Below are 27,216 nucleotides of genomic sequence, written 5' to 3' on the forward strand. Positions count from 1 at the left end.
AAATTCTACGAGCACCGAACTTTGCTGCTAATTTATAAGTTACGATGAAAATCTTTTGGTCGTTAAATATGTTTAGAACCAATAAACCGAAAGTTTAGAAGTAATGAAATAAAATGGTAGTCTAAAGTTTGTTCAAGATACCGGTTTTTGACAATGAATTCATTACTCGTAACAACCAACTTACTGCATCAATATACCAATTATAATGTTATGATAACATATTTTCATACTGCACAGGAGTATGCCATAAAAATGACATGGCGTTGTAACTTAATATAGTGAATATTGATATCATGCGTAATAAACATATGGAGATATTGTTTTGCAATGATTTATTAATTTATTACTAATACATTTAGTTATAAATCGTTTTGTTTATATTTTGTAAATTTTTGTTAAAAAATATTTATTTCATAATCGAAAAAATACTCAAAAATTAAATTACGGAAAATAGTATATACGATTTGTATATATTGGTAATAACTGCTGCCAATAAAACAATTAGTTTTATTTCAATTAACCGGAAACATTTTTTTTTCTATAATGACACCATGTCGCATAATTCATAACTATTGACCAATATATTATTACACTGAAGTTATGGACATTTTCGAGATTCCGGTAACAGTGATTTCCTGTAAATATAAAAATAATAGTTTGTATTTAAATAGCAAACCTACTTTGCGGTTATTTTTGATCGTAAATAAATGTTTTTAATTCTGTATATTGTTTTAACATAATATTATATTTGTAATTTTTTTTTATTATTATTTTCAAAAACAAAATTATATTTTCACATTGCAGTCTATATTTTATACGTATATTATCGTTGATCGTTAAAAATTATTCATGGTTCGATTATTGCATTTAATTGGCATAATTATAATATGTAATTGACTTTTCTGTTTAAACGTTATATAGAATATAAAATCAAATCAAAATTGTACATGTTTTAACTTATGGACATTTAAAATGAGAATTTTAGCATTTATAGATTAATAGCGTTTAGTTTTCAATTTCGTCGAATTCGTTATGAACACTACTTGTGAAATTAACGTATTCCAATCTAAATATCGTTGTTAATTGATCCGAACATAACGATAATTTTTTTGTAATCGTTATTAAAAAATTCATTCATAACTTTTCATGAAAACCTCGGGTGCAAAACTGTATAGTCTGGTATACGCATAAACGGGAAACTTAGAAGTGTGTCATAATATGCCAGATTAAGAAAAAAATTCTTAGAATTATCTATTTAATTTTTTTTCCTCTTCTTTCTCATTATGTATTTTAAAGTATAACATTCCTATCCTATGGTTATATATATTCATGGATAATACCAAATAATACATTTGTGACTTTTTAACAAAATGGTTATGTCTATATAGACGATTTATCTGAATATTTTACTAATATTATTATACATAAACAAATAATAGAAAAAACAACAACAATAATAATAATAATAAAAAAATTAACACCAACAATTAACAGATGTAGATAAGGATGTATGGATATAATTTAACTGATGAGATCGTGTGAGCGGCAACGCTTTAAATATGAAGGTTGTATTGTAGTGAAATATTTTTCCTACGATACGTGAAATTCATATAATAAATACACTAGTCTTAGAATCGTGTGTTTTCTAAACTCAATCATTTGATTTTGGTTACCTACATTTAAACGGGAAGAAAATGAGATATAGAGAAATTTGACGTTAGATGCGTTCTGCAGAATACGAAGAGTTCTGGAGTCGTCGTAAAGACGACTACTCGTCATGTCAAAGTTACTTCAGATTGACTTGAAAACGACTTACAAAGATAATGCGTTGCAAGTTGTAACTATATAATTTATAGTTACAACTTGCAACGCGTTATAATATGCATATTATGTATACGCGCGTCTATAGCGTCTATACTGAAATGATAATATTTCAAATACACATATGTATAACGTGTTCTAAGTCAAAATATTTTCAACGCACCCTTTAATAGTAACCACTGTTATTAGTTATCTTGTGTGTTATTAGTTTAGTCTACAAATTATTCACTCGTAGTTTATGAATGCGTTGTTAATGGCGACAAAGGCATATATTTTACCCAGTTATTGTTGTTAAAATAGGTACATAGGCACAGGACAGTTCAATTTTCTTTTCGTAGTTATTAATATTCTATTGCGAAAAAGTCATCTATTTAGTCTAATAGTAATAAACATATATCGAGTACTATTATATAGAATGGAATAATTATAACATTGTCCAAAAACCTAGATATATGTAGACTAGATTTCACTGAAAAGCGTAAAATGTTATTTGCAATCTTTGCTATTTTAACTCTGTTCTAAAAAACTATTATATTAATTATCAACTAAAATGATTTTTTTTTAAATTATTTTGACTGAATAGGCATTTATATAATAATGATATAATATTGTGCTAAATCATAATTATTTTGGAAGTATTAAAATTATTTTTGTAACATAAACAAATCGCACGTGTCGTTATTATTTAATGAGGCCATTTAAAAACCAACAATGAAAGCTCAAAATAATTATTCTTTTTAATTAGAACAATATAATATGTTTAAATGTGCATTGTAGTTTTAATGTTGTAGGTATATTTTAATTTAATTAAACGATTGTTGCTTTTAATGTTTACGGAATAGGATAATGTATAGTAGAATGGAATCCAAACACTATTACATTGTAATATAATAGTATATGCCATATGGCAGCATGTTTTAATGGTAGTTAGTAATTAGTAATTACTGTTCCAATCAGTTAGTGCGATCGGCAATCAATTTCAAAACACAATTTTGTTTACCATTTATAAATTATAGTACTATATACGAAATACACTAAAATTATCATTGATAACATTGATTTCAAAATTTTTAAGCTCACTGCACGGAGGATTGTGTAGTATTATTTATACAAATGATATTTATCTTTTTCCAAAGAGTGTAAAAATGTATTGCGGCGAGCAAGTGAAATCAAAAAATAAAAATTTAAAATATTATAGTTGAAATATTGTATACCGTACAAGCATCAAAAATGAAAAAAGGACGGTTAGCACCCTCGGCCGACATGGTATTATATTCGTTATGTAGTACCGAATAACTATTCCATGATTTATCCATCGAATAAACACTATATAGACATCGAAAAACCGATTAAAATTAATTTTTCCTTATTTGCCGAATAACTCATATTATCTAGCGGATAAAATATATCGAAAACCGGGACATAATAAGACAAACAATTTATAGTATTAATGTATCGTTATCAAATTAACATTTACCCGTTTATATATAATAATTTAAATAATGTATTACACGGAATACAAATACACGGTCAATAAGTTTAAGTGTACGAGCAGCAGTCGTAATTCATGAAGCATATTAGAGCCCGGATTATTATTTAATATATAGTAGTCATTTATATACATGACGTTTAGCTATACTGCGGTATACTTGCACAAGTGACGACTGCTGCAGTTGTTACCGCGACATTTATTCTAGTATCGATGGGATGGAAATTGACGTAGTATTTTATCATAACAATAAACCTATGCGTACAAGTAGATCATATATAGTTTGGTCTCAGAACACTGATTACCCGCAGTGAAGGTTTTGAAAATATTCAGTATCGATTTTTTTTTAAAACATATAAGAAAGCTGTTTATTCTTCACATAATTCATTTGAAAAAAAAAAATTTCCCACGGTGACCCATGTTCTCGGAGCACAGAGTTTAGTTTCTATAATATTAAGGCGGGTACTTCATAAAATGTCGATGTGCATGCCTGCATATTCAATCATCCAAAAAGGAAAAAAACTGAAAAACCATAAATCGAATTTTATTAAAATCACGATAGAGGCCCGTGGTACATACACGATCGCTCTGTATAATATATACAAAATTAATAATGACATTAATGATATTCAACGTCCGTTTGTCGGTTGGTGTTTTGCAGGTCACGAGGTCGTTGCAAGCGATGCCGTAGCGGCGGTGCGGTGCCGGAATGACAAACAGCCCTGGGGCCTACCATGCCGCCGAAAACAACCGTAACATCGGTCACGCAGCTGCGACGTCTACGTCGACGACAGCGCAGGGACGCCGCAGTCAGACAGACGCTTCTCACTACATCATGCCAGCGGACCCGTAAGACCTTTTTTGTTACATCGTTATTTTTATTTATTTTTTACCACAACTTCGCGCGTGACATCGTTTGTACGCGATTTTTTATTTTATTTCTAGAACTGGGGACGATAACGAAAATGTAATATTATAAATTCAAGACGTAAAAAAAAAAAAAGAAATCATAAACAAAAATGAAGTCAGACCACGATAATATGTACGCAGAAATATTGACGTTTTAATAAAATGCTTAATTATAGTAATTTGATGTGATCAAATGATTATACATTTTTTACTGTAATTAGTGTAATTTAAAATTACGTAATTGATTCATAACAATTTATAGCACTATAAATATTAGGCCTAGAACTACCACCGCTGTCGTTATCGTAATCGAGCCGAAACTTGTTGTATTAATATTGGCATAATTTCGAAGTAGATACTTGATAGGCGATGGAAGTTGGATAGTAATGATCGATCGTTCACCCTATAATAAACCACAGTGATGTTTTCTTTTTTATATTTATTATACAAAATCAATTTCTGTTTAACCCGCATAATAAATAATAAAACAAAGACGAAATAAAAAAAACTCTAAGAATAGTAACAGTAATTAAAAATAATAAATAATTGAATAAATAATATATAACAACTACAGGTCAGATGATTTAATTGGAAGCGAAAATATACCGTATAAAGTCTTCAATCTATTCCGAGCACATATTATAAATGTATTATGCATCAGCGTCAATATAGTTTGTCTGTGTTCACAGAATTCCGAGCAAGTACCATCCTGAAGATTTCGTGTGTAGGTATTTTGCTAGTTTATTTTTCCCCGCGTAGACGTTTATCGTTTGATATCGTAAGTTTTAGTTTCCTTTTAATCCGAACAACAAGGCGGTAAGAGTTCCGAGAAACCAGGACCAGTGAATCGACAAATACATGCCACGCATGACCATTGCAAACAGTCTACCCTAAGATCGAACGGAGGTGGGGGGTTACATACACGTGCACGATATGTGGGCATTAATCATGTAAAATTTATAATATAGCCATATGAGTAGGTAGTTCAAGCTTACAGCGAGTGCCGCTTACGCGTGGACGAATGTATTAACGGATGAAGCATAGTGAGCATAATATTACTCAATCGAGCGGGAAAATAAAACGATGTCACTAGTATAAGTACCGAGTAAAAGTCACCCCGATAAATAGAAACGTATCGCGGGGCTCACCGTAATAATACAATACGTTATAATGTGCACTTTTCAATACAGGTATGTGCGAATTAACATCGACTGTCGGAGTCGGTGGCAAAGACACAATCGCGAAAGTTGTATACCAAGTAGGTATAGAGACGGACGAGACGTGAACCGCGCTTGAAGAGTGCGACTCCCTCGAACAACCGTAGTGGCTTTTGAAATGATCTCGATATTATATAGCAGTACAATAATAGTTGACAGTCGGGGAATGATAATATATCGAAATGATAATACGTTTATTACGGGCTGTATGAATTCGCGACGGCAATCAAGTACTTTTGCGCACTCATTCGACTCGACTTGTACGCCGGCTGTCGGCTCCACACGTACCGCGTACCTAAGTGGTTTTAAAATCGCTCACGTACAACGATTTAAATTATATTATGACGGTTGAGCCTCATAATGTTTTTCGCTGTTATTCTCGCTCCACACTCCACCCCGTCGTGTTTATTTCTATGTATTAATGTCTGCGGTGTGTCGGATAAACTTTATTTTTGTTTTCTGCGTCGACCCTCTTCAAAGACTGTTCTCGTGATGGTCGAACGGGTGTATAATATGTATATTGCTGGTCGAGCGGTAGAGTTGGGTACTCGAGACCTGTGTGAAAGCCACACGACACCGGTCTTGAAGACCCATGGGTTGGACGCGGGATTCCGCCACGCCGTCGCTGTCACGTCCTCTGTGCGTGTTTTTTACGCCGAAAATACTCATTTTAAATACGTCATTTATGGTCTCGTTATTGCGATGCGTTTGCTGGTTCCGCTTACCCGTTGTAGATTTGACCCCACCTACGGTTATTATACAGTCTTCTCGCGAATTCGATCATACTCTTATATTTATGTTTATTTTTTTAATTTTGTTATTATATTATTTTCTGTTTCTTTTTCCTTTTTCCTCTTTGCCCCTCTTTTGTCACTAAGCCAATTGTTTGCCGCGGAAGATTAAAACAATGATTCGGCAACGACCATCGTGAAATATGCATGCGAATCGTCGCTCTCAATCTCACGAGTCTTTGTTGTTTCGTTCACTAAAACAGAAGTGACGGTGATCGTGTATTCTTTAAAACGATTAGATCAACTTTGTTGTCCATTGGTGGATACTTCGAGTTGTACTGTCCGACATCGCTGTGTAAAAAACGGCAAACATATATGTACCACTGTACAGCTATCGTTAACGTTAACAGTTTTTTGTGTATACAGTGCATACTAAAACATAACATTTTTAAAACGACATTAGGAATGTTTTTGAAATCGCAACACGACGTGGTCGACATTATTAATTATGATCACCACTTTTTTCATCTACATTTTTAATGTCAGGTAATTTTAATGTGAATTAGGTAATTTACCGAGTGTTCTAGAAACGCGTATGGTTATTACGACGGGGGATAATGAGAACGATAAATAATATGTGTAATATATTCTAGTAGTGTATGGTACGTCAGTTTAATTATTATACATAGAAAAATTGTAATAGTTTAATTAACATAATCACTAAAAAGTAAGTTTATTTTATTTTATTATATTAATATAATATATAATTATATTATTTATTATCATAATAGTTTGTCCATAAAAAAGAAAACCTTTTGTCATTTGGTGAGGATCGAACCGTAACACTTAATTATCTGTTGATTAAAATCGATTAATTTGACATAAAACGGGTTTAGATAACCATTATTTTTTTAAAACATATAGATAATAAATATGAAAAAAGAGATATCTCGGTTCTCAATTTACCAAGATGCCTCTTACTACAGTTGACTTCAGTGGCATTTACCTCTCTAGAGTAAACGCTCCTCTCTTATATCAACGACGCCATTACTGACGTACAAGTGGCTTAGCTATTTTTATAGGAATTTAAATACGATTTGTTTGTTCTCGTAGTGACGAATAAAATAAACGATTTATGTAAAACATATATATATATACACACAGAGGCTACTGTAATTCGATCTTAGTGCTTACGAGCCGCCTTCGTCGTCTCGGAGTTGGCCGAGTGAAAATTGATTCACCAGAAATTCGGTCACCAAAAAATAGGATAACCGATTTCCATGTTTGAAAGTCTAGCAGTGAGTTATCATTCGGTGTAAAAGCTTATCCCGTCGTTTTCCCAGTGCTTTTTTCTATGTTAAAACATAAATACGAAAAATTGTAATTAAGTATCTAGTTATCAGTCATTATCGGATGTAAATCGATACCTTGCTCTACCTACATTTTAATGTGGGATAGGTTTCATGTGAATTAGGCGATTTACTGAGTGTTCTAGAGACGCGTGTTTTTATTACGATGGGGTATAATGGAAGTGAAATATAATATGTATATAATCGTTTATTTTTATCACACTACGGATGAAAAATAGTAAAGTAAATTCTCGGTGAGATGTATGTGCTCACGTAAAAAATATAGCAATCCGATAATACATAGTAGTAATAATAATAAAGCTAGTACACACGGCGTCCACTGGCATACCTGAAAGTGCGTACTACAGCAGCGAACATAATTTTATTAAATTAACGATCGCCAAAGTTTTTTGATCAACACGGTTAAGTCAATATACCTTAATAAGCTGTTTGATTTTAATTGGGTGTTTCTCGTCATTGGGTATTGGTATTATAATAGGATGGTTTTGGACCATTCTATTGGTAGCATTGATGAATCTGATGAAACTAGGACAGTGCGCAGGGGTCGAATGCATCCAAAGTTTAAAACGTGCAACGCCCCTCATCATAAAAAAACGACGCTTTTTTCTATTCTAGTTTTATTATTTTTTAGTAAATACTATCAATAACTGACATGGAATACGTCGTCCTGAACTAGCGTTAATTTAAATAAACATAATTTACTGGACAAAATATCATATTAAATTATTTGTGACAATTTTATTTGGTTGAGCTGTAATTGTTTAAATTATATTGATATTTATATGTATAAATGGAATGGATGTTGATATATCCAACATAAATAGACTAAAAATCTACATAAATATAAATTTGAAATTATGGTTAATATAAATACAGGGTGAAGGGTCTGATGGTCTCAGAATACTTTACTATTTGTGCACCCTCAAAAATATTGGTTCAATACTATAGTTTTACCTACACAGTTTTAGTTGGTACCTATATCATGTATTGGTTCAAGATAGAACACACAGTACACCTTGCGTTCAAAATAGAGACATATGATTATATAGTTGTATCTAAAATTCTAAAAACATTTTTGCAAAATCAACTATAAATCATTATGTTATTCCTCGTCAGATAACTTCACGAGTGCTCCAAAACTTTAGGGAATGACACACCAAGTATATTCTAGGGATGACAACCATAATATGGATATTGAATGATATTATGTTTATGTCTGAAATAACAAATTGTTTGTTTCAGAATCTTGTAAATACAATAAAAATTAATTTTTGCGATATCTTTTTGCTTTTTCAAATTCATTCGTTTCTTATACCCCACCCTGTATAATTTACACACCATAAATTCTTGATTATACGTAACACGACATGCATTGCTCGTTGGGTGAATAAATCTCGAGCTTTATGCCATGCCGTTAATATTAAAATAATGTATAGACGGTCAGTGTACGCAAATATTCATAATGTAGTATCGTAACGAATGCGTTTTCGAATATTTTACCCTCTGTGTTAAAACCCGTATATACTAAGCCTATAAATGCAATAATCTTCCACACGCACAATACTATATAATTATATGCGAAATTACATTAAAACACGTGCATAGTTTAAACGTTTATAATGTTTTATTTATGCGATCTTAACACTGCGACAAAATAATATTATGAAGTCGTGTCTTGTCCGGTATTCGCTCTATTTATAGAAAAAAAAAGTATCAAAATCAATATCGTAATAACACCCAATATGATATCACGTAAACCTCAACCAAATCGTTTTGTTTTGTTTTGTTTTTATATTTTTAGTATTAAATTATGAAAAATAATAAAATCTAATGGCTGGTACGAGAATAACAAGTATAGTAAGACTAGTAGTTACAAGATACAACTATATTATTATATACGCCATAGGTACGTTGTGTTTGAGTTACAGGAACATAAAATTTAATGAGATCTCGTAAAAATATAGAAATCCACGGTTGAATCAATATGTTTTGGGGGTGGCTGAAAGACGGTTGATTCGGTTACAATGAAAATGATAATAGCGCAGCGGAATATTAGTTTAAAAAAAATAAAAGCACTTATACTGTGTAGGTAGTTTTATTTTTATGGCACGTTCTCAAGGAGAATCGTACCGAATACAAACTAACACCAAGGGAAAATACAAATACTTAAAAAGTTATAATCCCGTTTTCGTAAGATTATATATAGAACGTAACATTAAATTCTGGGTTAACAAGTTGTTTAATTTGGATTAAATATTGTTAAATTAAGTACAGTTTTAGCATTTCAGATTAAGTTTGTTCATTTTTCAAAACAATCGAGGCAATTTATTTTCAATCATCGTGATAATACTTGAGTTTAAAATGATATAACTTCTTTCGGTATTGTGTTTAATATAATTTATACAATATCGTGATTATTTTGAGACTTATGCAGTAAATGCATTAAATCTATAGTATACATATTAAATTAATTCGAAAAAGGGAGATTTCGCACTTCATAGGATGGCATAGCATAAAATTTGGTGGGCCTTAGGCTTGTGAAATGCGGGGCCCCCTAAAACACAAACATTACATTATGAAATACAAATCTATAGATTTTTTTTCGTATTTTAAATCAAATTATTTTTAATATAAATAATATGATTCAAACAATAAAAAAAAAAAAAATGCTCTGCGTTATTTATGTTGATCTAAATACGCCACTTTCTGCTACGGTTTTGAACGCACCTCGTCATTGTTTTTAGTAGGTCATTATAGAAATAGATATACCTAAATTTGAATTGAATAGTAAACCATTATCGTGTAAAAAATAATATTATAAACGTATATCTATAAAAATAGTTAACGATAGTCTTATTATTTTCTTAATTGTATAGTTAGAATTAATATTCACATACATTATTGCAATTAACTTATAGTAAGTATAGATACGTATTAATTTACCGCTGTATACTGTATATATTGAAGTGAATAGGTTTTTGGTTTAAATAGCTTAAACATTTCAACAATTTTATTGTGTGTATAAATTGTAATATAAGTTTAAGTAGAATGTTTGAAGTTTTGGTGATTAGTATTTTTTAAATTACAACAAAATATGAACTAAATTTTCATTTTAAATAAATTGACACTGATATAATTAAAATGTTTTAAACATTTTTGCTTCGTAATTATTCCGTTATCATGCTATTTTGGCTTTTTTTTCTAATTATTAAAGCATTGAGATTTAGTTATTTTTAACCATAAAAGAACTTATCAATAATATATTTATTTATTTTTATTTATTATTAATATTTAATATAAATACAAAATACCACATAAATATAACATAATAATAATATAATAAACAATTTATAATGAGTCCTACTGCAGAGCAATCAAACAATCCTTAAAACGTATTAAATTAAAGGTACTATTCTATTTTTTTATAATAATTAAAATTATTAAACTATGATTTTAGCTAAAAATGTTTAATTGTAATTGTTAGGTAACTATTAATTTTATAATATTTTATTAAGCATTAAGTATGATCAAACAATTTTGCGTAGTATTATTGAATTATTAGGTTAAAAAAAAACCACGATTGAAAACATTTACGAAAAATACACGATATTTTGAATATTTGTATAATACTCTTAAACAAATCAACTTTACATTTAACAATTGTAATCAGAAAAAATTACATTGGCTATAACTAACATATCGATATACCTTTGTTGTATATCGTGTAAAGGAACAAAAGTAAGCTACAAATTAATGTTATTTACCGTTTTATACCATACAGTTTTATATAGGCTTGGACCGTGCGGTAACACAACTTGTACGCCGTTTTGTCGGACTCTAGAGATGTACGCTAATGCCAAAATGTCGAGACGCACATCTAAGCTATTTACGTAATGAAAACGGTTTCGGTCGAAACAAAAAGGGAACAAAAAAATAATAAACAAATAAATAATAATAACATAAAATATAACGGATACACAATACGAGAAAAATCGTTTGGCAACAGGCCCTGTAGCTGCTGCGACTGACCGTCCGCGACGACTCGTGCCAGGGTTACGGGTTCGGCCGTTTCTATTTCGTCTCTTATTTATTTATTTTCTTTGAAACGACCTAGTTTCATATCTGAAAGTCGTCGTTGTCGTGTACTATCGTTTCGCGCGTGAAAAATACGTGCGTGTGCGCGGAAATCCGGTAGTCAACAAACAGCCTTTGCCCCGCGACTCTGATCCCTTCGGCGATACACGTTCGCACAAGTCGCTTGAGGCGGAATTAATGAGGTTCGTCGGTGGTGGCAGATGTCGAGACGTGCCGAAAAATTTGTCATTTTGAGCACGCGACGTAATGGGCACGCTAGCTGTAATAACGATAACGATGTAATATATATACGATAAATTGTGTACAGCACTCTATATATTATGCACAATGTATACCTCCGGGTCTAGGTTATCCGACACACTCGCCGTACACGTTTTCGTGCACAATGAGCCGATTTACATGCGACCTGAAATCCCTGGACCTTTGCGGAAACGGCGCGCGTCGAGTATATATAATGATAATAATAATAATAATAATAACAATAACAGCGGGAAAGGCTATTCGTGTCGGACAAAAACTACCTCTATCCGGTGGCGCGTTGGGGATGCAGTTCATAGTCTTGTAGTTACGTTTCACCTTCGCCATCGCAATCTGAGTATAGGTAGGCACTGCGTATATATATAGCATACGCGTATAGATTTAGATAACTTTTTATGTGCGATAACATCGATATTATGTATTCATAAATTATAATAATATGTAGGAATATGTAGACTTTAGTCTTATGTGCGGTTTGGTCGTACACGGAACTCCGTGGCAGTACCCTATCGTGGCGTTTGACCGGCGAAAAGAATAGTCCTCTTTCGACCGCTTATTGTTACCCACAGCCTGCGCATAATATAAGTAGATATTACGAACGATAATATTGCTAGGGCTTCCCTAGACGAATTTGTAGTGGAAAAAAGGAGACTACGAAGTCAGTATTTTCGTATTATAGATTTAAAATCAAATTTTTAAAATCATACAAATTAGGTGTTACTGATATACATTACATAAAAAAGAACTGAGCAAAATGTTAACAATGAAAGTCGAACTAAACGGTTTTATATTACTAATATATTTAATAAACGGGACGAAATCGAAATGTTTCGAGTGTGTACATATTTTAATATTGGTCAATTCTATTTAAGTATTATATCGTGTATTTATAACAGAAATAGAGATTTCACGTTAAAAGAAATTATGGACAATTTAATTTATACTGATAATTTGGTAAAAACGGTAAACGTTTATTTAGCTGTGACTTGTTGTGAACGATAGATAAATAGGTATTTTATATTATTTTTTGGTATAAAACGGAAAAAGAAAAAAATCCATACAAATTGGGTTTAAGATGAAATACTTTTTGATGTTAATCAATAATAATAAAATATAATACTCGTATATAAATATATATATCTTCCATAAATTATGATAAATTACAATAAATTTAACGGGTCACACACTGATAAAAAAGTAGGTTAATTTTTCATTCATAAAATTTTACCTTGTACATTCACCGCATTTGTATAAGGTACGTAAGTAGTACTTACTAAGTGCCTATTTAGCGTGTAATTTAAATCATATACATTGTAATAATATAAATGAGGAATTTGTCTAAGTTTATTGTGAAAACTACTTTATTCACATGGGGCTTATTTAATAGCATTTATTATTAGTATTATTGCAGTACATCAATTGATAAGTTTATGATGAGATTAATTTATGGATAATAATGATTATGCAAACGATTACTAATAAGCAGTATATATCAAATTAATTGTTAATTAAATTGGAATTAATATTTACACCGTGATTATGACTAGGTAGTAGAAGATGCTATAGTAGGAGAACTCGTTTCACGAAAAATTGCCTATTATGTGGTTTTTACGGGATTAAGCTAAACCGAACAACTGTAGGACTTTGTTGACGAAAAAACCTGTTGTACTCGGTATTCAGTATTCACATTAAAAAAATCTTCTTCATTTTTTTATGTATCTATCTATTAAAATACTTTATACCAATACGTTGAATAATTTTAAATCTTCATATACCTACAATTGTATATTATTTTCGTCTTTCTGTTTAATAACCATAATTCAATAAATCGCATCTGTCAAAACATCATTATATCACTTTAATTATTGTGTTTTTAACTGTGTATCTACCTATTTTTGTTTATTTATAATAATATATCACTTCTATATTCAAATTTAGATATTGAACTTTGGAAAAAAAATATCGACAAAACAATATTATAAAATAAAAACTGTTCACACAGTGATATAAATTTAATTCGCAATAGGTAGCTAGTTCCTCGTTATTATAATTTATCTTTGGAACAGCAATCAACTAGAGACAGTAGCATCAAAAAACGCTTTCAATCCGAAAATATTTATTATGGTTTATGCATCTTGCTAAGTAAATATGAAATACCATCATAATAATATACACATATATATCTATATATATATATATATATAGATATTGATATTGGAATTCATTCTGGTTCAGGTGTTTCACCCTGGCCATTAAAGTAGTTCAGCTCAATTAATTAGTTTTCAAAATACAATACGGAATGTTAACGGTGTACAATGTGTAATACTATAAATATACAGTAATAATAAGTTATAACTTATATAAGAGCGTGTGCGCACACACACACGCACCTACCCACCCACCCATTCACATACATATATGTACCTTCATACGAACACCTGATAATTCATTCATGTGTCTACAAATACAATTTAAAAAAGTTTTAACTATTTTTAGTAAAAAAATATTTTTTTCTACTTAATGAATTTTGAAAAGTTTCTTTAAGTTTTTTCTTTTTTCTTTTTTCTTTTTTCAATTATTGTTTTAGCAACAACGTACATTTTAAATTTCATATTTCGAAGCAGAATATTGTTGATAGTATTTCACTACATAAGTTAAAATTTAATTTCGAATGACAAGTTCATTTGATTTTTATGTTTCAAAAAGTACTGCGAATAACATTTTGCTTCATAATATTAAATACATAATGTATGTTGCAGTTTAATAATGTTAACAACTTAAAATATAAGACACATAAAATATTAAAAATAAAAAAATGTTCCACAATAGTTTTAAATTACATAAAAACAATGTTCAATAAAATTAAAACTATTCGAAATAGTTATTATAGAGTCATGTAAATCCCTATGTATATATCTATATTTATACACCTAATATATTATACATTTAAAAGTCTAATGAAAACAATTTAAAACTAATAATAAAAAATACAAGTAAATTTTGGCATGGGAATAATGCATAAGTAATAATTTATGGTGGTCAGCTCAAACATGTAATGGCGATTCTGAGATATTAGTTACAAAATGTATATATCTACGAGTATATTGAAATATATTATAAACGTTCACGAATGGGACAAGTATGGAGTAAAAATAGACGTGTGAATATTCACCATAAAGTGATGAGTACAAAAACAAAAACTATAGTTACTTCTCGATTCGAAGCTTCTAAGTTGAATGGTATCAAACCAATTGTTATGTTTTTTCTATAATAGTATTAGTTGTGTTTTATAATGTTAATTTGTTAATAATATAATTATATTATATTACACTAGGTATTATATTATTATACTAAACTATATGATAGTTAGTTAGTAGTTACAATGAATAACATCATAATACTACGACCAAATAATAGTAGTTTATGATAGAGTTCGACACTAGACGATAATAATAATTAATAATAATTGTTTTACGTTTGGCATTGGTATCACTCGGAAACAACCGGCGCAATGACGTACAGGCGCGAGTACATTCGGAATTCATTCGTTACTCTTTAAACAATTTGTTTTTCCAAATTTTGTTTTTGTGTTATTTTTTTCCCCAATATTAAGTGTCAAAATAAAAAAATTAAATCATTATTTTTTGGAGGTTGTGTATGTCTACAATATTTCTATGTCATTGAAATACGTTGTTTAGCAAAGAGTTATAAAAAACGGCTGGCACCGCGGAATGGATAGGAGACCTAGTGCATGTACCACGTACGCACACATATATACTATAAATACTTGTACTCGTATTGTTTATTAGCAGGAGGACTTGCGATTTATCACTTATTAAACTGTATTTAAGCACATCATATTTTTCAGGTACATTCTGTTAATAACTCACATATTTTCATTGCACATTTCTAAATAAAAACATGGTTACTGTTCAAAAATATTATACAATTTTTAATTTTAATAATTAGCAAAAGTTTTAGTATACAACTTAATATTTTTTGGTTTATAAAATATAATATTTAATATTATGATTAATAATTTCATCACTTTAACCATTTAAATTATAAAATATAAAATAAAGTATTAATTTAAAAGTATTTTTAACTTCTTATACTATCTATATTGTAATTGTTAAAAAAAAATTGAATATTTCATATTATATACAATGAAATATTATAAATAAGCAATAACTGCATAAAAGAGAGTAGATATAACATTTAACTCCCGATCCAATTTTTCAGCGGCTAGTTTAAACAACACGCTGAAAAAACTAGTTCGTTTTCCTATTATCCACAATTATAGTTTAAGACTCATTATTACTTAACTAGCTGAATAACCTGTAATTCTTTCTGAAAAAAATAAAACTTAAAATTATTAAGATTGTCCGCTTAAAAATTGGTAGCACTTACATCAAAATACATGTGTGCTCTTTACCTTTTTTTTAGATAAATCTGGAAATAGAAACTATTTGTAAAAAAAAAAAAATCATCAAATTATTCATACACCTCGCTGAAAAACTGAAACATTGAAATACAATGTATATCATCCTCTCCACTTTCCACACCTGGTCAAATATGGGATATACCGGAGATATGCTGCAACGATGTTACGTTTGGAAAAAGAAGGTGGTATTTGCAACAACTCTATGATAAAAAATTCAGTGAAATTATTCAAATGCCTCTTCGAAACACTGGAACATTGATACACAATGTGTGTTCTTTCCTTCCCTTACAAGACCAAAAATGGAAAATAAGGTGATAGTGTGACACTTGGAAGGGGAAGGATATTTGGTAGTACATAGAAAAAAATCGTGAAATTATTCAAAAGTTTCGTCAGAAAAGTGGAAAAACGATATAAAGTGTGCGCCTTCTGTAAGCGTTTCCCCTTGACAAAAAATGTGGAAAAGGGCAACGCGAAAACAGTCTGTGAAGTACTATTTGAAAAACTTACTAGGAAAAAAAAAACATTAAAAATGTCAATAATTCCGTCAAAAACGTGGTATAAATACATAAAAGAGACCTGTTATTTTATATAAATATTATATAAAGATATAAGAATAAGGATTACATTACAAATGCGTTGGACTGTTCCACGCGCTTTGGTACGCTTATGTATTAATAATATATTTAATTTCTATGTGCAAAGCACTCGTACAAATATTATGCTTGTATGTGCATTATTGTGTATCGAAAAATAATATGGTGGTCATCTGCACGCGGAAAACAAGCTTCGGTGTGCACATTGTGCGCTATAAACGAGCGACGCCCACGGAACATAAGATGCCACAAATTAGCTAATGGCCGTACTTCTATAATTTGGTGTTTTTCAATTACCTTATACTATACAGTTTCTTAGAAGTAGTCCATAGTAAACGTATTGGATCGGCGGTTACGGTTTGGTAGTATACACGCAGTTTCGACAGTTTCGTGTGGTTGTTGTAGTCGTAGGACGTGACCGAAATAATTTTATTACTCGTTTGTTTTAAGAAGAAAACCAAAATGAGAGTCCGACCGTATTACTTATATATCACTGGCTATACAACACACACACACACACACACACACACACACACACACACACAGATAAACAGATTAGAAGTAAAGCTTACACGATACGGTATGTTGTACTGTTGTACTATTCAACTACTGTATAATCATTTGATATTTACCTACATCTTACGGCGGATCGGTTGATTAATTATTTCTTTCTTTTCCGATTAATCTCAAAGCACTGCATTTTAATAACTGTTATAAATAAAGCAAATGACATCTCTACACGAATATTTACTGTATTGATGTTCAGAATGTAATTGATAATCATCAGGCGCAAACAGTATATTACGGTGCATATTATTATTCTATCACGTATAGTGTAACATACATGTTAAAAACGCCATGTCAGGCTTTGGGGTATATTACCTCTATGAAGTCCGATTGATTTATCATATTTCAATTGAAAATTTTATTTCAGTAACTAGGATTTCATTTGAACATGTCAATAATAATTTTAGACGGAATCAATGATTTTTTTTTTATTCCATTTGAACTACTTAAATGTCACTTAAACAATAATCAAACCAAGATATTTTCATTGTATTTTCTTATACCATTTGTAGTTAATACGTTTCTTCTTCTTAGGCGTATAACTGTATTGTTAAACTTTGGCCGTTCGTTGTGAGACTAGTATCAAAGTATGTACTAGGTAATAAGATTCTGATACACAGTACGAGGGGAGTAAAAGTAATTCTACTAATACTGTTGTAGTAACATTGTGTTTTAGAAAGTTATAAACATACTTAACCACACATTGTTTTTCGAATAAAGGTCTGTGTTTAACAATTACATTTTAGCTATAATCGTACAAATTTTAAGTAACAACCTTAATAATCTTAACATTTTCAATTCAAAAACTAATTTCAACAATGCAATTATTGTTATATTGTTTTATTAAAAGCTGAAACATCTTGAATGACCATGTGTTTTACCGACAACAAAGTCATTATTTTTTTGTCACTAATAATATTTTTTAAAGTATTATGATAATAACTTTTTTTTACTTATAAAAAAAAGTATCCTAGCCGATTACTATTGCATTAAATTAATCAGAAATGTGTTTTGATTAAATATACATTTTCATATTCTTGTTTATGGTTTCAGTTGGTAAGTAGTCATAATAATAAGAAAGCGTTTGTAAACGGGTAGATTTTTGTATTACTCTACCTATCGTTTTAATTCTTGACTAAAAAAAACGCGTGGGACAACCACCCAATGGGTAAAAAAATTTTTGGTATTGTGCGCCCTTCTACGATCTACATTTCGTTCACTAACACTCACCTTTAAAATAAACATTCCGCTTCTTACGTATTTTATTCTCGTCCGTGTTATTTGTCTTTTTGGTTTTACTACTATTCTAGATTTTTTGTTCCCTTCATTCCATTTACATGTGAATTTCGTTTTTCATTTTAAATGTTAAAAAAAAATCTCATATTGTCTAACTTCGCATTATGTTTGCCAGTCAACACCATGACGCATTTCTGCAGTAGTGATTTCAAGTATTACTGTTTTGTACTGCGATCAGAGATTAGAATAGTGTCACGTCGTTCCATTTAAACATTCCCAAAAAGTCCATTTATAATTTTAATGGTTCTAAATGACAGTTTAAAGCGTATTTGCGTATTAATAACAGTTTCGTACTTGTGTACAATAGTAATGTATCACTAACACTACTCTATCAACTGTTTGGAGAGCTCCAATATAATGTTTTATAGTATTATTTCTATATTGAGCAAATATACGAAGTACATAATTATAGGAATTGAATATTTTCAAATTTTTGACGTAGCTGTTAACTGGTCAAATTGGAAAATCTAATTAATATATTGCAAAATTATCCTTTAAAGATCAATAATTTATTCATTTGAGATGTTTCGCTTCATAAAATTATTTTTAAACTTGCTAATAAGGCTTGTGAATTATATAACATATCATTTAAGTTTAGAAGATAATTTCAATTTTAAGCGATGATCATTATTTATCGTTTTTATTACCTATTGATTGTTATATGATTTGAGCAATAAATTAAATTCGATATTTGGCAGCTTGAACGTGCCTGTGTAAATATTTAATTTCAATATTTTTAATTTTGTAAAATATATCTGTATTTTTATCGTTATACTAAATAAATATATGCACTTTTATTGGTTATTAAAATAAATGACGGCATTGTATTAAAATGTTTACGAGAAAAATATTTACTTGTATAATATTTAAAAAAAAAAAACATAAAATAACAGTTCTTTTTAATCCGTTCGTATCTGTACACAGTGTATGTTATTGCGATACTCTAAATATTAGTTATATTGAGTTGTCATGCGGTTAAGGAACAAAGCGTTAGCTGCACGACCATTTCTTTTAACACCAAACACAATAGAAATATATTGTTCGAATGCTCTGGGATTTACTATTGGTATGTAATCTCTGTTTTCTAACAAAACATGACTCGATGAAAGTCCTTTTTTTTTGTTTGCCGTACAAAAGTTTACGTACATAAATAGTATTATTTCACGATTTCCATTTATAAATTTAAAAAAGTCCTATAAATATATGAATGCACTATATATACATATAAGTACTTTTTTTCGAAATGTTTGTTTATTGTATATTATGTATGGTTTTGATCACTCTCGAAAGTACCAACATAATAGCAATAACAATATAGGTGTATAGGACACCGAGAACTGGATACAAAGTGTTTAAAATATATTGTCCATTATCCTCCTGAGACCCAACTAATATTATTATTTTATAGTATTGCGAGCCCTATGTCCATTTATACTAATATCCTTCTTAAACGTATTAGTGTCTGACCTGGCTAAAATATTTGTGGTATTAGAAACTCAATGTCTGGTTTATTGAACATTATTTTTTAACGGTGCATCTTAATATGGATAAGAAAAAACATCATCTATAGTGGACAACGGAATTGTAATAATACAACATTTAAAATTAATTCTGACACTAAAGCTGTTATAATAATGAACGTTGATGCTATATTAATGTTATTTTTTTAAAATTATTTTATAATCAAAATAATTTGCTATTTTTACTATTATTTTATTTTTTTCATTTCGATTCTCGTTTCAATCCCTTTAGGTAATCGATAAAGTATATTTCAGCATACAGAAATGTATAATTAGAACGACACGATGCTTTTTTATTTTAAATATCCTCATGGTATTTCAACTATGCCAAAAAATTGCACGCAACGCTCATGTTTAACGATTAAAAATATTTAAAAAATAATTATTTTCGTTATATTTTCAGCCACAGTTGTTGTGATCCCGCTCCGACCGTGCTTTCAGGAGCCGGCATATGCCTGATAGTGTTGGGCTATACGATGTTCGGTGCTTTCACGTTCATGACGTTGGAAAATGGTGGCCGAGATAGTGTGCAATCAATCCGAGGCGGTCAGCACCAGCAACCACAGCCCCAACCTCAGACCCAGCAACAGCAGCAACAACAACAGCAGCACAACCAGCCACAACAGCATCAGCAACACCAACAGCAGCACCATCAACAGCAACAGCCACAGTCGCAGTTTCTGCTAGCACGAAACGACAAGCTTAGAGCGCAGACTGTCGAAAAGCTGTGGAAGATCACCGAAGATCTGAACATCCTTTACCGAGACAACTGGACCAGGCTTGCCGAAGAGGAGATCCTCAAGTTCCAGGACTCGTTGATCAGGAAATACGGTGGTTCCAACCAGGTAGACCGAAGACACCGGTGGAATTTTGCATCGTCGTTCCTGTACTCATTGACGTTGATAACCACTATCGGTAAGTCTAATATCGTATGACGTATAATATATGACAAATAATAGTATGGCTTACGTACATCGCCTCTGTTAACAGCCATAACTACCGTGTAACTACAAAAACAATTCTGTTACTACTGAAAAACAATAATTATTCTTAATTTACATTCGAAAAAATAAAATTCAATGTATGTAATGAACCAATATATTTAGTTAAATGTTCTTTAAACATGATTTAGTGGTGTATGATTGGTTCATTGAATATTAATAAACAATTAAACTAATCAATATATTTGCGAAACTTGGCATAAATATTAATTAATTAAATTATATTATATAATTACATAGATATTTTTGTACGTTTCACGTATGTATTATAAAATAACGCTTGGTATAAAAGTATTATACACCTTATTATAAAACGTTGATCCGGTACTCCCGTAGTATAAAGTTAACATCACGTTATATTTATTTTAAATATAATATATATGTAAAAACTGATGAGTTACATACAAATGCGATAACATCATCATAATTATTATAATTTTTAAATCTTATTTTATTCATACATCGATCGACTGATTTATCAATCATATCGAATACCGTCGTAAAAATAAATAATCGAAATTCATGTATTATTCACGAAAAAAATGGGACTTGTATTTTTGTTTGATAGCAATATTACATTCATTTCTTAATGCAGTTTTCGTAATATTTGTTACACTTCGAAACCTATAAAAACCGAACGATAAATTTTGAAATTGTCCGTCATGCATTTCAAAGCAAATCTTAACGGAAGATAAACGAAAACAGATTTAATTAAATACTGTGTATTATACATTTATTATTAATACTTAATATTTCGGTATCGGGTTATGTCAGCAACAATGTGTTTTTGACATTATCATGCCAAACAAGTTGCTGAGAGTAAAGGGACATTTTAACATGTATTCAAAATAATATCAAGTGACTCATTTATAAAATAGTGGGTACTTAAAACGTGGTTCGCATATTATGTACATTTGTAATAATTACAAAAGAGACATTACATGTATATATGCATATTATATGATGCTTTACCTACATTTTTAACATATTTGACGACCACGTTGAAATGTTATAATATAGTTAGTCAGACACTCATGCATTTTACTTTCAACGACAAGCGTCAAATCTTTTTACGCTTTTTCTGTGTCAGCTCCGTTGATAAATTATTAATTACTACAAGATGTGACCTTCTACTGTAGAGCTCTACAAATTAATTTGTTTTGATGGTCAATGAACAATTTAACAAACAACATGTCAACATGGCGTGTATATAATAATTATTTAAATCAGATATACTTATATGTACGTAATAAGAAACACGTTTTATCAATCATTTATGTGAAAGGGAGGGAAATTAAATTAAAAAGCATTTTAAGCAATTTTATATCCGACGTTTAAAACTGTTACATATATACATACATATATATATATCGTTTTTAGAATTATATTTTAAAAAATAATAAAGAAAACATGTTTTATGAATCACTAATAAATTATTAAATTTCCATTTATTCTCAAAAACAAATTTTTAATAATAATAATTATCTAGATATATTTTTAGTTTTGTAGTAGAATTAAATTAGTTACACACACATACCTACATATAGTATTAAAATTATAAAACAGAAAAATAATTCCAATAATCCTCCCTCCTTAATTCTACTTTTGACGTAAATAATAATATTAAAAGTATCTTCATTATAAAACGTCAACAATTATGTCTCATAAACAAATTTAATAATGTTGGAAGAGTAGAAAATGGTACTCGCATGTGTTATAAATTATAATATGTATCTATATTAAACATTTAATTACGTAATGTAATTGCATACCGTCTTGCATTTATGGTTATTGGCAATTATGAAATGAAATGAACGTGTGTGTTTGTGAGAAAATTTGTCATTCCTTATTATACATTATTTTAATAATTAACTATATCGTTTGGATTAGTACCTGATAAATGTGGAAAATTCACTAGGTTTTTAAATAAGACGTCTATTATGGATTGTTTCACTGTATTCACCTAACCCAATCCAGGGAAATTTCGATGAAATAATAATAATTTATCAAACGATTCTAATAAATGTACAATAACCATTTTAAATATATACGTTCACATGACAATTGTCTTTATATTGATCAAATTTATTAAAAAAGTTTTCAAACCATAACTGAGACATAATAATATACCATATTGGTGTGTAAAATTTAGAAATATATATTAAAAAGAGCTATTCGTATTGAAACGTATTTAAACAATGCTTAAAATGCTTAATTTTCATACATAATCTCGAGTTATACATAATTTTCCCGAAATGACACTTGTAAATTATATTTTTTATTTAATAAAATATTTCATGTTTGTATAGCGCTTTAAGTCAGAGCTTAAGCTATCAAATTATAACAACTTAACATTGAGTGAAACTGATTTAAAGCCGAAAACTAATATTTTTTTAATACTAAATAAAGTTAAATATTTTTTGAAGAGTGACATTACATACAAATAAATAATGTAAACTAAGTAAATAAGCAATTCAAAAGTAATTTAGAATTAATAAAATATTGAATAAGTATAATATCATAATTATTACTTGTGACATACTTATTAAAAATTATTTGAATATATATTTTCAAAAAACTGCTATCTACAAAAATAGTCTAAAAGTATTTAAAATATTTTCGAATACTTCAATTTTATAAATTGTAATTTATAAAATAGGTTAATTGTGATTTATACTTATAAGTTAAAACTTATTAATTATTACTTATTTAAGAAACAAACATTTATAAAGCTATATTCTCGTCGACTCATTCAATGTGTTGTAGTAATAACAGAATTATTTAATGCTGAACAGATTAAATCTCCGTGGTATTAATATTTTAAAAATTTGCTTATATTAAGTATTTTTAAAATATAAAATATAAAAATAAGTAAGTAAGTATATTTTAAAATTTGTTTAAAATACAAAACACGTATTTAAGTACTTAATAATTATATAATTGTTTATACAAGTATAAACTCAATACCTAATTATTTTAAATTTCATGTTAAAAGTGAAAAAAAAAATGGTAACTTTACAATTGCATAGGTAGTCGCATCTATTATTTTCAAATAATTTTTTAACAGTGGGCAGTCATTTGGTTATAATAGTAATTTAAATGTTTTGACTTTAAATTTATCAATTGATTGGAAATATAATCCAGTCGTCCAGTTAGTTCAGTGGTGTTTTAGATTTTTAACTTTAATTACTGTATGGTGCAACCGAGTATTCAGTAAATAATTTGTAACCATAAAACATTTTTGAAGAAGTTTAAGCAAATACAAGAATAATTTATAATAAAAAAAATGACGCATGAAATTTTATTTGTTATTGCTCTATATTTAATAATTATTATTTTGCATATCGCAATCTTTTGACAAAGCAAATTTGATATCTTGTATATAACAAAGTGTACTACTTATATAGATTTATAATAATTTTTTTTTGCTCTTATTAAAATTACATTCATCTTATACTTCAAAGAATAATTTAAATACTTATCATTTATTATTTCCTTTTCTATGCTGGAGAAAATATTTCTGATATAATACATTTTATTAATAAGGTTTCAGTTAAATATATTTTTTAAGAAATTTAGATTTCGATTAGGAATAAATTGAATTATAATGAAAAAATAATAAAAACGTACTCATTTTATGCACATATTATTATACGAATGTCTTATAATATTAATTTAAAATATATAGGTAATTGTATTAGTTATGTTTAATATTTTTAAAGATGTATTTTGTTGTGAAGAGTAATAGAGTAAACAGCAAAATTATCTACTAATTTTAGTCAAAAATAAATTTAACCTCAAAGATTATTATGTTTTTATTTGCATAAATATATAAAATAAGAATAATCAAATTGTTTTTATAACAAAGGAACTAGAAGAGAATTTCAAAGTTTTTTATCCTTTTTTTTATTGCTTTAAATATATTATAAACAAAGAATAATATAATAGTACATTATTCGGTTTAGAATTTTAAGTTGTGAAAAAATCAAAATTATATATTTTAAAACAATTTCAGCTCAAGAAATAAATAATCGTCAAACACATCATGCATCCCAAACGTAATAATCATTTTCTCTCGAATATATCATTACACGTACAAGTTATTCAAATCGTTTTACCAGTAATTTCGATTTGTATGAAACTCAACGTACCGTCGAACTCAGCGATGTATGTTTAAATTATGGTGCTGAAAAAACACATTTTTTTCTCGTTTATTTGTTCGACGGTGAAAAGAAAAACGTTACTCGACCTTATGGAAATATACGCATACGCACATCTATACATCATTCGGGTAGTATCTCTGTGTTGAGACTGCTTTTCTATTCTACATTTCAAACTAAAGGGTGTTTAAAGCGTAGGGATATAAATTTCATTATAAGCATAGTCGGATAAATTAGTATCAAGCAATCAAATGCACTATATCTATTTTCTTATGCGCATTTTGCGAAAAATTAATATCGTCTAAGTTCATCGGAATCATTCAATATTAATCATTTTTTGGCTTTTTTTTTCTCATAACTATGTACGTATAGATACGGCGATACACTTAATACTATAAAAGTTTAATACGAGCACCTCTCTCCGAGAATTCCTTTTTCGACGCAGTAACTTTTAATTAATTACAAAACTCAAACGCGTATGCTAATAATAATATATGATTGATCTTGTTCGGCTGGTAATACGCGTGCACTTCTTAGTACAATGGCACACGAGTACACGACTATACGGCGAAAATGTATTTTATTCTAATAAAATGGTATGGCTTGTGATGTACGTAACTCGTACGAACTTGTTTCAAAGGCAAAATTTAATATAATTTACCATCACCGTATAAAGGTATAATACAGTACTAGACTGTTCCCGCACTCGTGTATATTGTGCTTATATAGGTACCTATAAACTCGATCTAAAAACAAACTGTTAGCTTATAAACGGTAGCCGTAGGTAAGTTGATAGGTAGTTCATCGTTGTAATATTATGTTCAGTGAAGATGATGGTTTTGAATGTTAAACCCATAAGTTACGGAAGGAATTTTTTTCTCTCTTTAAATAAATATATTATTTTTGTCAAAAAAAATATTATATATACCAAAATAAACAACCCCTGATGGCATGACCTTTAATAATTTATCTTAATTTGTTGCAACTTTTTCCGTGTAAGGCTGTTGTTTTTATTTTTTGTAAAAATATGCGCACATATAATTTATAAATTCCGTTTAGGCGTCTACACTGCAGTAGGTGCTTATGCTTGGAAACTAATAAAGTAACACGCTTCCCACCCGTACATCATAAATAATCTATAACAATTTGACATATTATTATGTTCTATATTATACGCACCAGTTTTATTTTTCATAAACTATTATATTATATTATGTCACGTTTCGATTAAAATATTATTCAAAACTGAAAGAATTGAAACATCGTTTTTCCATACTTTGATATTGTCGTGGAGATCATTGTATTTTTTTTATTATTATTACTAATAGAATTTGACGTTGATAAATATTTAATTTATAATGTACAAATCTAAATTAATTTGAAATAAAACCGGTGCTAAACAACAATGTTATTATTATGATACGTTTAAGTATAAACTAAAAAAATTTTTATTGTCAACCTACAATATATATAATATCAATAATCATATAATTCATAACAATAACATAAAATAATAATTTATGTGGTTGGATTAAAGTTTTATGTCTAATAATAATAAAAATTGCTGTTGTTTTTGCACTTTATTTATTTGTTCAGAGACCACGCCTTATTCTCACATGATTGGCATTTATCGTATCCCCTCTTTGTTATTCGTTTGTACAAACCTTTTTTTTCAATTTAATGGTCAGATTGGATTTGTAGATGATATATATATATTATATACATCCACTAACTGAGCTGTACAA

General features: G+C 29.1%; 1 protein-coding gene across 1 annotated transcript in view; it reads left to right on the plus strand.

Moving 5' to 3' along the window:
• Window positions 1-27,216, plus strand: part of LOC113560408 — a 108,238-nt gene that overhangs the window by 70,640 nt on the left and 10,382 nt on the right. The window contains exons 3-4 of the mRNA XM_026966266.1: window positions 3,972-4,159; window positions 20,714-21,225. Coding sequence (XP_026822067.1) covers window positions 4,020-4,159; window positions 20,714-21,225 — 652 coding nt within the window. The 5' untranslated portion in view covers window positions 3,972-4,019. The remainder of the gene's footprint in view (window positions 1-3,971; window positions 4,160-20,713; window positions 21,226-27,216) is intronic.

Source organism: Rhopalosiphum maidis, chromosome 1 (assembly GCF_003676215.2).
Source record: "Rhopalosiphum maidis isolate BTI-1 chromosome 1, ASM367621v3, whole genome shotgun sequence".
NCBI classification, from domain to species: Eukaryota; Metazoa; Arthropoda; class Insecta; order Hemiptera; family Aphididae; genus Rhopalosiphum; species Rhopalosiphum maidis.